The sequence below is a fragment of the Triticum urartu genome, chromosome 5A (assembly GCF_056163025.1).
Source record: "Triticum urartu cultivar PI428250 chromosome 5A, HENAU_Tu73, whole genome shotgun sequence".
Taxonomy (NCBI): domain Eukaryota; kingdom Viridiplantae; phylum Streptophyta; class Magnoliopsida; order Poales; family Poaceae; genus Triticum; species Triticum urartu.
In genome coordinates this window covers 328,110,920-328,127,402 of record NC_141877.1, presented here as the reverse complement: position 1 = coordinate 328,127,402, position 16,483 = coordinate 328,110,920, and the positions used below count along the sequence as shown (strand labels likewise).

At 46.5% G+C, this 16,483-nt stretch overlaps 1 protein-coding gene, 1 long non-coding RNA gene and 1 pseudogene across 2 annotated transcripts; all 3 read right to left on the bottom strand.

The window, feature by feature from the left end:
* Positions 1–1,139: 1,139 nt before the first annotated feature.
* LOC125555955 (uncharacterized) lies at positions 1,140–1,913 on the bottom strand. The gene is made up of 3 exons (XR_007304963.2): positions 1,775–1,913; positions 1,591–1,698; positions 1,140–1,489 (listed from the first exon to the last, which is right to left on the bottom strand). It is a non-coding gene; the product is annotated as an uncharacterized LOC125555955 (long non-coding RNA).
* A 6,860-nt stretch (positions 1,914–8,773) lies between these two features.
* LOC147971263 (protein FAR1-RELATED SEQUENCE 5-like) lies at positions 8,774–12,616 on the bottom strand. Its single transcript, XM_087523894.1, has 7 exons — positions 12,576–12,616; positions 12,085–12,462; positions 11,295–11,559; positions 10,497–11,187; positions 9,916–10,373; positions 9,541–9,828; positions 8,774–9,406 (listed from the first exon to the last, which is right to left on the bottom strand). The coding sequence occupies exons 1-7, from the start codon at positions 12,614–12,616 to the stop codon at positions 8,774–8,776; spliced, it is 2,754 nt and encodes a 917-aa protein (XP_087380020.1).
* Positions 12,617–13,952: 1,336 nt separating this feature from the next.
* LOC125507005 (uncharacterized) lies at positions 13,953–15,195 on the bottom strand (annotated as a pseudogene).
* Between the last annotated feature and the right edge of the window lie 1,288 nt (positions 15,196–16,483).

The window sequence follows — 16,483 nt, the reverse complement described above, 5'->3', positions numbered from 1 at the left end:
ACATAGTGTCGGGGTCTATGCGTGACAAGAGCCAGAGTGCACGCTGCCTATCAACATTCCCTACATGCCTAAGTTGAAGAAGCCCACCCAAACCAGTTCTACGAAGAAGGTTCATGCGCTCACTGCTCCAGTTGTTGGTCGCCCCGATGAGGTTTTGCGGGGCGTACGAACTCTGAATGTGCGTCCCTCTGGCAACACACCTTGCCGCCGCTCCCGCTCCAGTTGTCGGCATGGGTGGCGTCGAGTATGAGGTCAGCAGCCGCATGGCAGCGGCTTCCCGGGCCTGCTGCCGCAATGAACTGCATGAACGCTTCATCGGAGTGTGGCTCTGTTTCACAAGGCAGAGACGGCAACATTAAGGTAGGAAAACAAGAAAAGAGGGAGTACAGATCTAGCGCAGGGAGCGAAAATGCATGGGATTGCAAAGTTTGTGAGGAGAAGGAGGCTCACCTCGGGCCACCACTGGTCGTCTTCTTCAACGCTACCGGGTTTTGAATCACTCCGTGTCTCTGGATGCGATGGTGGTGGAAGAGGAAGGAAACTAGAGCAGAAGCGAGTGGAGGGAGGAGTGGTGAGGGGGGAATGGCGTGTGAGAGGAGAACAAGCCAGCCGCCCGCCTTTTATGACCCCCCCCCCCCCGCGCTCATGATGGTCCCACTGGCCAGCCACACGCAGCAGGGGGAGAGAGGCAGTATCTTTGTTTTCATTTTCTCTAATGGTTCGATACCTTCTCATTAAACCACGCTGCGGTGGCAGGACATTTGCAGGCACATCGATCAGCGAGCTGTGATCGCCCACTCATTTTTTTAAGCATTCTTTCTTACTTGTTTACGTAATCTGATTTTTCGTTTTGTTTCTTTGTGGCCCAAAACACATGCGGCATGCGTCTCCCTTCTTTTTTAGCGCACGGTGCATGGTAATTAGGAAAGTAACGATGGATGCAATACAAACTGAATGGCCTCAGAGCAGCTAGGTCATTACACTAACAGTTTCATCAGCAGGGAGCAGTGAACACGCACGTCGATCAACCAGCCATGCATGGGATACGAGGGAGGATCACCGATTTTTGGAGGCCGCACATCACACAACACAAAAGAAAAACATCCAAAAATAGCAAGGCTGAGGGCTGATTGGTCGAACAGTTCTTTTTATTGGAAGCGACAATGAGTAGTTGAATACGTAGTACATGCTGAATGATTTTTTGCTCACACTAGAAACTGCCAACACACACGCGACTGACTAAGCACACCAAACACAGACTTCAACCGCTCACTAATTATACCTAGACGACTAATGTCAAACCAGCCTGGATTTTTTGAGCGGGGGGCTCGTCACTTCTTCATCTTCGCAACAGGAACCCGGCCGGGCGTCACCGACCCGCGAGCACGCACCGCTCGACGCACAACTTTCTGTAGGAGCAGTCTCGATCAGCATGACCATGGGGTTGAAGTCACCGTACCCTTCAACAGGATTAGCATCTTCAGCCCACCTGCATGCAGGCGCAAATGGAAAAACATCAATCCTTATCGCTCACGCAAAAAACAACGAAAAGGCAAGGGAATAACAATGTTTTCGGAACATAGACCGTACCAGGGGCAGAGTGGTGTTGCCATGGACGATGCCATTGATGTCTGTTGCAGCTGACGCGCTGTTTTCCGCTCCCCGAACCACGCCACTCGACGCATGTTCGCCCAAACCCTTCATATAGATGCCACATCTACAAGTTAATCCGGTGGTCTTGAAAAAAAACTCGCCTAAATCAGACAAGACTAACCTCTTGCTCGGTCAGGCTAACATCGGAGACAGCCGTTACGCCGGATGTAGCGCTACGATCAGCATGGGGAGGAGGCATGCCTTTGCTTGGAGCTGAGCGCAGTTTTTGCAAGTCGATCTGGTTGAGAGGCTATGCGAGAGCTTTCTGGTTTGAGTTGCTGTTTGCTCGGGCATCCACCCACTTATGTAGGCGACTAGAAAACCCTTGGAACCATCGCTTTCCCTCCCAAACAAATTTCAAAATTTTTTGAATGAGGGGGGTGACGTATACATATCTTTCTTAGCAAATATTCAAATTTTCCAGCCGGGCATGTCACGAAGCACATACTTATAGCTCACCTAACCAAACCTGCCGCTCGCAGTGCATACCAGTTTTGGAGTAAATCGATACCCCCCATTCATGGCAAATCCATGGAAAGATTTTACTCAGCTACCGTGTCGCACGCGTCTCCGCCCTGGAGCACATGTTCACAGCCTCCCATGGTCAATGCTCATGCCTTGTCACTTCAGCTCAGCAGCTACATCTAGTTTAGCCGCCATAGGCATCCATCGAGTGCGCAGTACAAATCACATCGACGGGCGGCCATAACAGACGACACGGCAAGTGATGTTTCTCATCTACTCGGTCAGCTGAGCACACCCAAAGTCCAAAGACCGGTGGAGCATCTTTAATTACTGCGTGTGTCCGGCGTAGAGACCCAAATACTCTCACGAGAAAATTTGGACTAGAGAGGATTTGCAGCTACGCCATACGTCCGCTGTACCAAAAATTATCCATCCGGTGACCATTTGAGAATAATTTTCACATTATATATGTATTAAAAAAATAATTTTTTTGGACGCACATCATTGTTTTACCCTTTTTTACGGGGTATGCTTTGATTTCCACAGTTACATTCTTTCCGTTTTTCATTTTTTGCCCGCACACATTTTTTTCCCACACCCCCTCCATGTCTAGCTAGAGAAACGCCTTGTCTAATTTTTTGCGACAAACCAGCTTGTACTCCTCTGGTTTATCATTCTCTTTTTTACTAGTCACAATCCCGTTAACCGGCACAATATCTAACAATAAGCCATAGCCGGCTAACGCGAGAACAAATCCCTAAACCCACGCATCTAGATACTAAAACCCTAAACCGTACCTCTAAACCGTCGAACTAGCGGGTGGCAGGTCGTGAAGGTTGATGGGAATTAGAATCACACAGAGGGAGAAGGGAAAGCGGTGGTGTTTCGATGAGGACCTGCCCAGCCACTACCTAGGTCATCAAGAGGGAACCATAATAGCAGGAGGCAGCAGGTGGAAGGCTAAACCGTAGCCATTTGGACTCCAGAAGCGTTTGTGTGGTTTATGGGCCAAATAACCAGTCTATCAATTTTTCCTACGCCCACCATAATGTGGCACAAAATGGTTTAATCTGGACCGACAACTTGAAATTGGTCTAACACACCACTTACGTGGTTCCGTCGGACGTTTTAATCGGTACAACACGACACCTTTGAATCGGCCTGGTATATCAATGTGACGAATAGGCGTTATTCGTTTTTCATTCGCCCACCCAATCACTAGCGGTTAATTGTCCAGAACTGTTTTTTAATCGGGTGTATCTGTTTGCACGGTGATAGTAACGTTGACCAAGGTAGAATAAAGCGATTTCGGAACCAGTTGCAGAAATTAAAACCCTAACCATCAGAAAACAAGGCTAAGGTCTTGTTATTTAGGGACGGGAGGGGCTGGGAGGGTTTGTGGGCCAAATATCCAGTCTATCGCTTTTCCCTACGTCCACCATAATGTGGCACAAAATGGTCATTCCGGAGTGACAAACCGGGGAATTGATCTAACTCACCACTAGCTACTAAACCATGAACCCATGCAACTAGCTACTAAAACCATAAATTGTAGCTCCAAAACCTAAAACCGGAGGTTGCATGTTGCGAAGGTGGATCGGAAGTAGAGGCACATAGAGGGAGAATATAAAGCGGCGACACACAAGGAAGGAGGGGGAAGCGGCGGCGCGCCGAAGAGGGCTGGATCGGATCAGATTATTTGTAGGCAGCAGGTGGAAGGCTAAGCTCTTGTTATTTATGGATGGGAGGGGCTGGGACGGTTTGTGCGCCAAACAACCAGTCTATCGCTTTTCCTACACGCCCACCATAATGTGGCACAGAATGATCATTCCGGAGTGACAACTGGAAAATTGGTCTATCTCACCACTAGCTAGTAAACCATAAACCCACGCAACTAGCTAGCCACACCATAAATCGTAGCTCTAAAACCTAAAACCATAGGTTGCATGTCCCGAAGGTGGATCGGAAGTAGAGGCACATAGATGGAGAATAGAAAGTGGTGACACACAAGGAAGGAGGGGGAAGTGGCGGCGCGCCGAAGAGGGCTGGATTGGATCAGATTAGTAGTAGGCAGCAGGTGGAAGGCTAAGCTCTAGTTATTTAGGGACGGGACGGGCTGGTAGGGTTTATGGGCCAAATAACCATCGCTTTTCCCCACGCCCACCATAATGTGGCACAAAATGATCATTCCGGCCCCTCCCGTCCCTAAATTCGTCTAACACACCACTTACTCGGTTCCGTCGGACCATTTTTATCGGTATGACACGACATTTTTGAATCGGCCTAGCATATAAATGCGATGAATAGCCATAATTGCAGGAGGCAGAAGGTGGAAGGCTAAACCGTAGCCATTTTGGACTCCAGAAGCGTTTGCGTGGTTTATGGGCCAAATAACCAGTCTATCAATTTTTCCTACGCCCATCATAATGTGGCACAAAATGATTTAATCTGGACCAACGGCTTGAAATTGGTCTAACACACCACTTACTTGGTTCCATCGGACGTTTTAATCGGTACAACACGACATCTTTGAATCGGCCTAGTATATCAATGTGACGAATAGGCGTTATTCGTTTTTCCTTCGCCCACCTAATCACTAGCGGTTAATTGTCCAGTAAACTGTTTTTTAATCGGGTGTTTTTGTTTGCATGGTGATAGTAATGTTGACCAAGGTACAATAAAGCGATTTTGGAACCAGCTGCAGAAATTAAAACCCTAACCATCAGAAACAAGGATAAACAGTGTGCATGCAGCCTTTTTTTTGGATTACCCATAAACACTAGTGAATCCTACCTAAAATACGCTGAACCATTAAACAGTGAACACACACCCTAACCGCTGAAACCTTAATCTATGGTCGCAAATATTAAACGCTAAACCTTTCAAAAGTTAAATCCTGTTAACCCCTCGACATGGATTACAAGATAAAATGCTTGTGAACCACTTCACTCATGCGCTGGTCCTTTGCAAATTTAATTATCGAAAGCGCCAAGATCTCTGAAAAGAGCAATGTCCTACTAGAGAGGACATCACCACCATGTTAGAACATCAACACTCCATAAAACAGCTCACGAAGGCATCGTGTACACATAGCCACCGCGTGCCAAGTTTGACCACATTTTTTGTTTTTTTCCAAAATACGCCGGTCCGATCTTTGCCCTTTTCGTAAATCGCATACACCCATGGCACGGTCAACCAACTTCCCCGTGGAATGCCGTTTCCTCACCCAACACACACATCTTGATGGAATGTCAATGGATAAAAAAAATTACATCACCATTGCCAGTTACAAATGCCGCCCCAATATCTAATAACAAGCCATAGTCTGTTAACGAGCAAAAACCCAAACTCTAAACCAAAAACCCACACAACTAGCTACTAAAACCATAACTCGTAGCTCCAAAACCTAAAACCAGAGTTTGCATTTTGTGAAGGTGGATCGGAAGTAGAGGCACACAGAGGGACAATAGAAAGCGGTGACACACAAGGAATGAGGGGGAAGTGGCGGCGCGCCAGAGAGGGCTGCATTGGATCAGATTAGTAGTACGCAGCAGGTGGAGGGCTAAGCTCTTGTTATTTAGGGACGGGAGGGGCTGGGAGGGTTTATGGACCAAATATCCAGTCTATCGCTGTTCCCTACGCCCACCATAATGTGGCACAAAATGGTCATTCCGGAGTGACCACTAGCTACTAAACCATGAACCCACGCAACTAGCTACTAAAACCATAAATTGTAGCTCTAAAACCTAAAACCGGATGTTGCATGTCGCGAAGGTGGATCAAAAGTAGAGGCACATAGAGGGAGAATATAAAGCGGCGACACACAATGAAGGAGGGGGAAGTGGCGGCGCGCCGAAGAGGGCTGGATCGGATCAGATTTTTAGTAGACAGCAGGTGGAAGGCTAAGCTCTTGTTATTTATGGACGGGAGGGGCTGGGAGGGTTTATGGGCCAAACAACCAGTCTACCGTTTTTCCTACATGCCCACCATAATGTGGCACAAAATGATCATTCCGGAGTGACAACTGGGAATTGGTCTAACTCACCACTAGCTACTAAACCATAAACCCACGCAGCTAGCTACCCACACCATAAATCGTAGCTCTAAAACCTAAAACCAGAGGTTGCATGTCCCGAAGGTTGATCGGAAGTAGAGGCACACAGAGGGAGAATATAAAGCGGCGACACACAATGAAGGAGGGGGAAGTGGCGGCGTGCCGAAGAGGGCTGGATCGGATCAGATTAGTAGTAGGCAGCAGGTGGAAGGCTAAGCTCTTGTTATTTATGGACGGGAGGGGCTGGTAGGGTTTATGGGCCAAATAACCATCGCTTTTCCCCACGCCCACCATAATGTGGCATAAAATGATCATTCCAGCCCCTCCCGTCCCTAAATTCGTCTAACACACCACTTAATCGGTTCCGTCGGACCATTTTTATCGGTATGACACGACATTTTTGAATCGGCCTGGCATATAAATGCGATGTATAGGCATTATTCGTTTTTTTCTCTGCTCACCCTGATAACTAGCGTTTAATTATGCAGTAAACTGTTTTTAGTCGGTTGTTTTTTTTGAATGGTGACAGTACTGTTGACCAAGATACGAGAAAGCGGATTTGGAGCCAGCCGCAGAAACAAAATACCCTAACCATTTAACGCGTTGAATATGTATCCTCAGTTTTTTTGCCCGTACGATAAGTATTGATTTACTGGTCAATTAACTTTTTAAATCGGATGGGTCTTCATTGAATAGCGATAATCATGTTGACAAAGATATGAGGAAGCGGGTCTCAAACCAGCTGCAGGAGTTAAAAACCCAAGAAAAAACATAAATTGTATAAGCGTAACCTTTTTTTACGTTTAAGTACGAACACTAACCCATCATGACCCGGGAACCCCGAACCATTAAACCTTAAACGCGGACCCCCAAATAAGTAAAACTATGAGGCATGGCCCTAAGCAAAAAAAGTATAAATTACATTTTTTTTCACTTGATTTAAAGAAAAAATTTATTTGTATTTTTCCTTCTTTTCCAATGACGTTTCGAGGAAAATGGTTGGCACGCAGCGGCCACCGCATGCATGCGTGCTCTCTCTTACGCGGTATCATGCCATGCCTATCGCGATCAGCATTGAGAGCACGGGCATGGCCCGACACACAACTCACCTGTCAGCACACCTATCCCACTTGCTTCAATGTACTGTCCGGTGCCGCTGGTCTGTCGCTGCAGCGACGCGGCAGCACGCATTGAACTGCCTGTAGCTGTCATCCCAAGGGAGGAATCCATTGTTAATGGTAAAGGTAGCATCCATAGAGGAAAGGCATATGCGCAGTAGCTCGATCGCAATCCAGCAGGAGATCCACACGTGTCAGAATCCTTTCGGCACCTGTGTCCGCCAGCCAGTTGGTGAGTGGCTCCCATGGTCCGGTGGCACCGCCTTGAGTGGTACTGGCTGGAACGGACCCCCAAGGGAGCGGTTTCCCCCTCCGACGATAGTGATTTCCACTGGTCTCCCATCGCCACTGCTTCATGTAATACGTCAAAGCGAAAATAAAACATTTTTTCGTTAATCCCTTTGTTTCGGGCTCAAATATATTGAAAATCGAACACGCCGCAAACACACAGTCTAAAAAATAGATTATTTAATTTAATGGCAAAAGAACAACAAAGATATAACACTTTTTATTTTTGAAATCGAGCTGAAACGCTCCCGTGCCCACACTGCGTCGGCGTGGGTAAAGCACGCCGCCATTTTTGGCAGGTGAGTTTTTTCTACCATCACCTGAAAAAACACTCACTGACGAAGAGCACCACATGGCTCACCCAGATGGCCGGTCAGAAGCATGCAGGAGCTACATGCCTGGTTATTCCCAGCAGGCAATCCGCAATAACTTATATTTACTTTATTTTTTCTCGCAAGACCGCAAAGCCGCAGACAGACTATACATCCACTGATGGGAATTTTTCAACCCAGTGGCCGAAAGTGCACTCCGGCCCATCGAGGCATGCCCCCAACGACACACATACGGCCCATGCATGCATCATTCGCACAACAAGCTTGCATTGCATCGTTTTTTTTTCTGCCACCCTTGTTCAATTATTTCTTTTTTTTTTCAACACAGTGGGAGTTTTTCTTGAGCACATCAATTTATTTCTTTGTATTTTTTTCGGCTTTCACTGCTTTTGCAGCACAATTTTTCATCATCATACGTACAACCTTCTTTTCCCGTCATTTTTACGCGGCGGGGGGGGGGGGGGGGGGGGGGGGCAACGAAGAGAATGATTTTTTTGACCAGGGTTAACTCACAATGTGAGACAATATTATGCGCATCAAACAATCTTTTTTCCAACTGACTTCAAACAAAAAATTTAACAATTTTGTCAACATTGAAAGATATGAAATATTAATGAGAATCTTAATAGCTTGCCCACAACACACGATTTTTTCTAATTGACTTAAGACGGGAAATTAAACAAATGTGTCAACAGCCTGAGATGAGTCGACATCATAAGCAAACAGATAGTGCCAGACACAGTGCACGACCCTCGCTTTTCTAGATGTTCAAATTAGGTATGGCTTCTAACAGCAGAGGGGTCACATAGACAAATGCATACCATCAGGATAACAACGAAAAAAACACTAAAATTTCTGAATTTTCATACTTTCGGGGGGTTGCTGCATGTGTTCTTCCTATGCCCGGTCAAACCACATTTTGAGCAGCGAGGAGATTTCCGGGGCGCCTTTGGCACATCACCCCTTGCAGGGCATGTCGTGCTCTTGTGCCCCTCAAGTCTGCATATTAAACAAAACCTAGTCCTCTTTGATGGTTGTTCATATGGAGCCTTGTCACGGCTGGTTGTAGGGCGCCCAGCCGGCCGCTTCTTTGATGCAGCTGGGAACACATCCGATCCCTGTGAAATGGTGTGCTCAGACTCAGGTCGACCAAAGTGCTGCTTGTTACCAACGCCGGAACCCGCTGAATCTGCGGCCAGCTCCTTATCAGACAACCCAAGTCCATCCCTCACAGCAGCAACTGGCTCCAGCTGCACTTTGACATGTCGCAGTTTTTCCTCAGCAAGAGCATATGCTTCCACATTGCTGTCACCTAACTTAACAACATCCAGTGCCAAGAGGTATAAAGTGTTGTGTCGGCGAGAGGAATACTTGAGCGGCCCATGATCCTTTTGGTAGTGCAAATACTCTGGCGGCAGTATATCTCTCGCGTCTTTTGTCCATCGCTTCAGCACATGCTTCGCAGGGAGCTCACGCAGTTTTAGGTGTATCATCACCTGAAAACCAGCATCCATGAAAAATAGAGTCATTATTCCGGTGCTTTCAAAACTATCTATAGCAAATGTAGGGAGCTTGCCGCGATTTTCAGAAAAAATATTGCAATTAAGGAAGAGGATGTGCGATAACTCACCTTAAGTGCATGGCTGCACACCATTCCATAGCGCTCAGACGTCCCACACTCACACTTGAACTCGTCGGCTGCCTCGCTCACAGTGATCACAAACTCATTCTTGCACCATTTTTCCCTTGACTGAAATTTGATGTGCCTAGCAATGTACTCCAAGCGTGGCTTGACTTCTATTAGGTCATAAGATCCACATCCATACAACACTTCACCAAATTTCTCAAACATTGTCCTGATGTACACCTCCGACGCATGTACCTCAATTGGGATATTTTGCTTCAGGACAACCCCACCCTGCAAATGATGATCATATAACAAAAGATTTTTAGTATTCGTTAATCACAGTTGTTTCTTATGTTATAGGGACCAATTGCATCTCACCAGTTTTGTCCTTTTCTCTTGGTAACTTTCTTCGGAATCGCGGTCAAATTGCATCTTCTCATATTGCCTGATGAACAAGTGCATGGGGCACCCCGGTGGCACATATCCTTTCAGAAGGTGGTTTGCACTCTCGCTTCGTTGTGTGCTTGTCATTTTCGCACAGAATACACCCATAAAGTATGGCTTTGCCCACTTCCCCCTCACCTCGTATAGCTGGGTCAGGAATGCATTTTTTTGCAGCCCATATTTCTCCAACATGCAAGCCCACCCATTCTCGAACTCATCAATACTAACTGCGTGGTGGACTAGTTTGCTGAACTCTGGCTTGAATTCACTCCCCTTTGCAAGCAGTGCTCCAAGGCTCTCCTTTGCTTTCTTCAGTACGTGCCATTTGCACCAACGATGTACAGTCCGCGGCATCACGTCAGCTATTGCAATTTCCATCGAACGAGCTTGGTATGTATCAACAATATAGAAAATCAAGCAAGAGCATTAAACTTTTATACCTATAAGACGGATCGCAGCATATTGATGTAAATCAATGCGCAGTTCTTTTTCTGTTTTTACGCAGGGTGTGTTACCTGTTAAGATAGTTTTAGGCTGTGGCGCTGCTAGCATTTGGAAGAACTCTGTGAATATCCACTTGAAAGTCTCCACCTTCTCATCACTCATCAGTACACCTCCAAAAATGACACTCTGGAAATGATTGTTAACACCAACAAATAGGCCAAATGGCATGTCGTACAGGAATGTCTTATAGGTCGTATCAAACGTCACGACATCACCGAAACACTTGAACTGCTCAATGCCTCTACCAGTCGCCCACATCAGTGTCTTAATTCTGCCCTCAGTGTCCACCTGGACACTGTATTTAAATTCTGGGTCCTTTGCCCGCATGTCGTTGAACACATCTATGGTTTTTGTTGCATCATTTAGCGATTGTTCCTGGTTCAGTTTTCCACATAGTGTTTTTAAGGACCGTATCGTGAATGGCACGTCCCTAATCGTGCCAAAAAAACTCCCTACAACACTATACACCTTGCTAATGTTGATATTATTCTCTCTCAACTGCTTAACCAGGTCCCTCGTATAGGTATCTATGTGTCGGTGCGACTTCCAGTGCAATTTCTCTCCACAAATGACAGATAAAGCATGGTTGTGCTCGGACCTGTGCTCACATACATACCATCCACCATCATCCGACCTCAGCAGTCTTATCATGGCATTGCAGCCACACCTCGTTGACCGACTGTTGGCCTGCAATGGCTTACCCTGCAGGAAACAAGCATGCAGACAAGAGACATGCCAATTTTTGTTAGTAAATATATGTGACAGAAGCATCAAAAAACAAGAGAATGTTGTTTTGCCTAGTTACTCACCGCACAGGCACACACTATCTCTTGCATGCACTTTTTCTGGTGTACATTCAAATGGCTTTTTGCATAGCGGACACCAAAACCGACCTCCCATGAATACAGATTGTAAAACTCATAGCCCTCTTCGACAGAATCAAAGCTAGTCCCAATAGACGGATTGACAACATTTCCAGATTTTTTATCGACAAATGCACGGACAGAAGCTTCAAGGGCAGTCATCCTCGAAGAGCTAGGCTCCCTCACATCAGCCGCTTTCCCAACTCTAACCCTGCAAAGAATGGCACACAACCCAATCAGATTTTAATTGGTTTGAAAGAAAAGCAAATACAGTGGCGACCATAGTATTGCTGCCCATAGATGACACAGGAGATGGTTATGGTGTCTCGAACATAGCTATACATTTATCATCAAGCAATTCACAAAAAAATCACTTGTACCGACCAAAAAAAGAAAACAAGAGATGGTTATGGGTTTTATTTTTTCAGTCTGCAAAATCATTCATTATCTGTAATCTGGGCACGCTAGCCACGGCTTGAAATCGAACATAGCATATCCTGCATCTGGGGCATGAACGTCCTGGTGCTGCTAGATTACTGTACTTTTTTCAGATATTTACAATACTCATATACTTCAGTAATTTTCAGGTTTTGGTCCAGCGACTAGTAAGACAAGCCATGAGATGAACAGCATCACAACAAATCTATTAGCCAAACCGATAGGCATAAATTCTAGATCAGGGCAAAATCATTAAAACTAGCGAAGAGGCTAAAAGTTCAGGGAACGGTAAAATTACCTCTTGGTCCAACAAGACTGATTTGCGTTTGACACTGCGACGCCCTCTTCGACTGTATCGTTATCCTCGGCGCCAGATGCAACTTCTGTATCGCCTATCTCGCAGGAGTCGCCCACACCTTCGCCGCCAAGATCAGACGAGCCGCACCCCCTCCCAGTGAGCATTGTTTCACCTGTATCCTCGCGCCCTTCATAATCCTTCAGTCCTCCGACTAGCCCCATCGGCAGAGAAGAAGACAAGAACTCGTCAGCGTCAGCACTCCAACTGGTGTCGCCACCAGGCAGGTCCACGCCGGCAACTAAATCTCGTAGGACGTCACCGCCGTCCAAGCGCGGCACGAGCTTGCGAAGGCAGTCAAGAGGATAGCCAGATCTGACTCTTATAAGAACAAGACGGGGGGAAATTACAGTCCAAAATCGAAATCCAGTTCACAAAACCACACCCATCAGCGGAAACTTTGGCGCGAAATAGGAATTTTTAGAGAACTTTACCCAGCTCCAGAATCCTCGAAGAAGAACTCCATGCCGTCCATGGCGAGAAGCGGCGGTCACCTGGCCCGGTTCTAGTGCCCACGCACGACCACAGATGGCTTAATGGTCATCGCTGTGGTTGGACAGGCCCAACAGATACATTTATTTCCCGAACCACCCCCACCTGCTCCCAGGCCGCGTAGTGGGCCATTTTTCAAAGCCGCCCAGGTAGCACATCTCGTGCGTGCGAGGCGGGGCCGAAATCGCTGGCCCACGTACAAATTGTGAACATGACTATGCGGCACATCTGTATACGCACTAAATAGGTCTCGTATATAGTAAAAACAGCAGCCATCACGCATCGCAGCGCCAAGACGACCGCTCCAGATAGCGGCCTCCATGCAGCTCGTCCACCAAAACGCCCCTCTCGCCCATAACACCATATTTTTCTCAACATGCAAGCATGTCACCTCAACATTCAACATGCATGAGTAAATGATCACCTCAACTTGCGACCATGCATAAGAAAAAGACACCTCAAGAATTTCCATTCTATTATGATATTTATATCATGCAAAATATTCAAACATATAATTATATGTATCATTAGTTTTAATTTTCATGTTATTACTCCAAATATTCATGTTTCATACAATCAGTTCTCATTGAAATAAAGATCTCTCGATATCAATTGTATCCAAGGCGGCGACAGAACACACGAAGGAAATCAAGTCCATGCTGATACTGGTATCACGGAGGATATGGCTGGAACGAAACAACAGAATCTTCAACAACAAAATTTCTGTGGCGGCAACCACACTACAGGAGATCCGAGGAGATTTGTAAATGTAGAGACTGGGGGGTGCGAACTGCATGTTGTCGCCCTTCGGGGACCCAGGCTGAGAGATTTTTCCGTCCTTTTTATACCCCCTTTTTTCAGCTTTCTCTGAGTTTTTTCTCTTTATGACCTCCATGGTCAATGTACATACTGCTAACTGCCTATCATAATAAAAAGTCGAGCTGTTGTTGGTCTCCTTAAAAAATATATATTTCAAAATATTCTTGCAACAAGGTGTATCATCTAGTTACATAAAGTCGTGAGCTTAAGGGCATTTCTAACCGATACCCTAAAAGTTAGTGGAGTAAAAGTTGAAGTAAAGTTAGTGGAGTAAAATTTTACTCCACTAACGGTGACCGCACCTAGCCGATCCCCTGTAGTTAGCGGAGCAAAATCAAATTTGTGGCCATTTTGTATACTAGTCACACAAACACAATCTCTACACAATACATATCTTAAAATTATTCAGATTAAAGCATGGATAGCAATAATCGTTATAACATAAAGTTTCATCACCACGTTTTTCAAATTTAAACAATGCCAAGTTCACCCAAAATACATCACTTCAAACACAATGTTTGATTCAAAATCACCACAAACATAACATGTATATGTTGTGGATCGAGCCAATCTTTGGCATGCACCACCACCCTCTCGGTCACCACCACTCAAATGATGTCCTCGGCAAAGAAATCAACCTCAACATTCTCTCGGCCACCATCACCACCACCCCCACCCTCTAGGCCACCATCACCACCCCCTCGGCCACCACCAACATTCCGAAGAGAGGCCAAGATTTCTCCACAAGTGAGATCCCAATACTTTCTTGCGGTTTCATCAATTTTGTTTGGATTCATGAACATGATAGCACGCTCTTCGGCCTTCTTTGCATCACGAATCATCTCCTCCTCAAGTGCAAGCCTACGCTCCTCAGCCTTCAACTTTCTCTCTTCTTCCGCCAACTTGGTCTTCCACTTCTCATCCTCGAAGGGCTTGAGCTCATTCCACCTCGCCATCTTGTCTTCTTTGCATTTGGCCGCCAACACCTTATTGGTCTCAATCATCGCCACAAGTTCATCCTTGTAAGTGCCACCGAATGCATTCATCTTGTTTCTTTCTTTTGCAATCTTATTTCCTTTCGGTCTATTGTTGGCATCTTCATCAACCTCGTCGTCGTCCTCAATGGATACGCTCAACCTTGACCTCTTCGGAGTGGTCTCCACAATTCTTTGGATCCACTTCTCATTCCTGCATAGCTCTTTGTAGCAATGATGCAAAGTGAAGGGCTTGTGGCCAAACTTGGTGTTCCAATGCTTGAATAGCTCTTGGATGCAGGGGCCATACTCCGCCACCTGCACCACTCGGTGGAGCATGGTTCACTTGGTCTATGCAACCGGACCATCGGTTCAATTGATCATGGATGGTGCTCCAACGATGCCCAAGCGAACCTTGTGTACAGCTTGATCACACGTCCAAAGAGATGCTATAGTAGTTGGTGATCCTCTCCCAAAACATGGTCTTGGTTTGATCCGTTTCGATCGTTGCATCCATGGAGATGGCACACCAAGCGTTGCAAAGTGCAAGGTCCTCCTTTTGGTTGTATTTTGGGTGCGGCTCCTTGAGGCCTTGGTTTGCTTCAATCACCTCCACCACCTCCTCCTCGGCCACCACCTCTTGGACATCCTCCTCAGCCTCCTCCGTGTCTTGGGTGGCCGAATGATCCCAAAACGAGTCATAGTTGAGATCATCAAGGCCAACGGTGGCCAAGGACTCCAACGATGCAAGGAATTCGGTCGTATTCATCTCTGTTGTACAATGTCAAAGCAAGCACTATAAACAATCACTACCGATCATGAACAATCACTATCGAATACCAACGGGACACGATGTTTTATTTTTACCTTGTTAACATTTCATCGAGCACTTGGTGGCTGCGTTTTTTGTTGTCGGTTGCGGCTGCCGCTCGCCCCGGGGCAGTCGCCGTAGGGGAAGCCGGAGTTGCCACATGAGGCATAGGCTTTGCAGGAGGCACCGACGCGGTCTTCTTCGTCTTCTTCTTGGCGGCCGCCTCGACGAGCGCCGCCTCCGCTGCCGGCTTTCGAGCCTGTTTGCCTCTGGTAGGTGCGGCAGGAGGCTGGCGTGCCATTGCCGGAGACACGGTGACCACCCCGGACACCATTGGCGCGGTTGGATGCGGAGCTAGGACCCGACGGTTCTTTGTCATTCCCAAACTTTTTTTGGCACCAGCAGTATCGCGCGTGGGTGGTTTCCAGCGGTGAAAAGCCGGCGTTGGTGTCCGGCAGGGTGAGCGGGAGCGGGGGGGGGGGGGTGGTTGGTTATCCATTTTGACCGGCTCAAGGGTCATCGGTGGCGACGGCGGGGGCGGGAGGCAGTGCGGCGTGGGAGGGCGAGAGGGAGTTTTACTCGACCGCCGCACGATGAAGTATATTTAGGAAAATCTTGGGGGGGGGGGAGGGAGTTGGAGTAAAAATTATAGCCCGTTAACGTTTTTAGGGGATCGGGTAGGTCCACCATAAGGGAGTAAACCAAAAAATTTACTCCCTTATGGCCATATTGGGGATCGGTTAAAATGCCCTAAAGTAGAGAGTTAGCCCACAAGCACCCGCAATGGAGGAGAGTGTACAAATATTTAGGACATATAATTAGCATATTAAGATCCATCATGAAATATACTTTCATCTTGTTTATTTGGTTTCGTAGATGTTGTGAGGCTCCACTATAAACTTACAATATAGGCAGGTGAAGCATATTTTCTTTTTATATATTTAACCAAAAAATATTATCAATCTATGATGTTGCCTGTTGACCAAGGATTTGGCCAGGTCACTTATATGGACTTATGAAAGAATAATATCTAATTTCACCCATCACGCTTAGGATCTCATGAACCAGGAGGGCCAACACCGGTTCCTCGATCTTCCTACTGGAGGCATGATCATGACTTTCATTCATTCATTCATCTAATTCTTTGTTATGCTGTGGAATGGAACCACTAGCACCCAATGGATTTTTAGTCATTTTATTCAAAGATTTATAGTCCTTTTACCAACTAGTCAGAACTAATATTGAT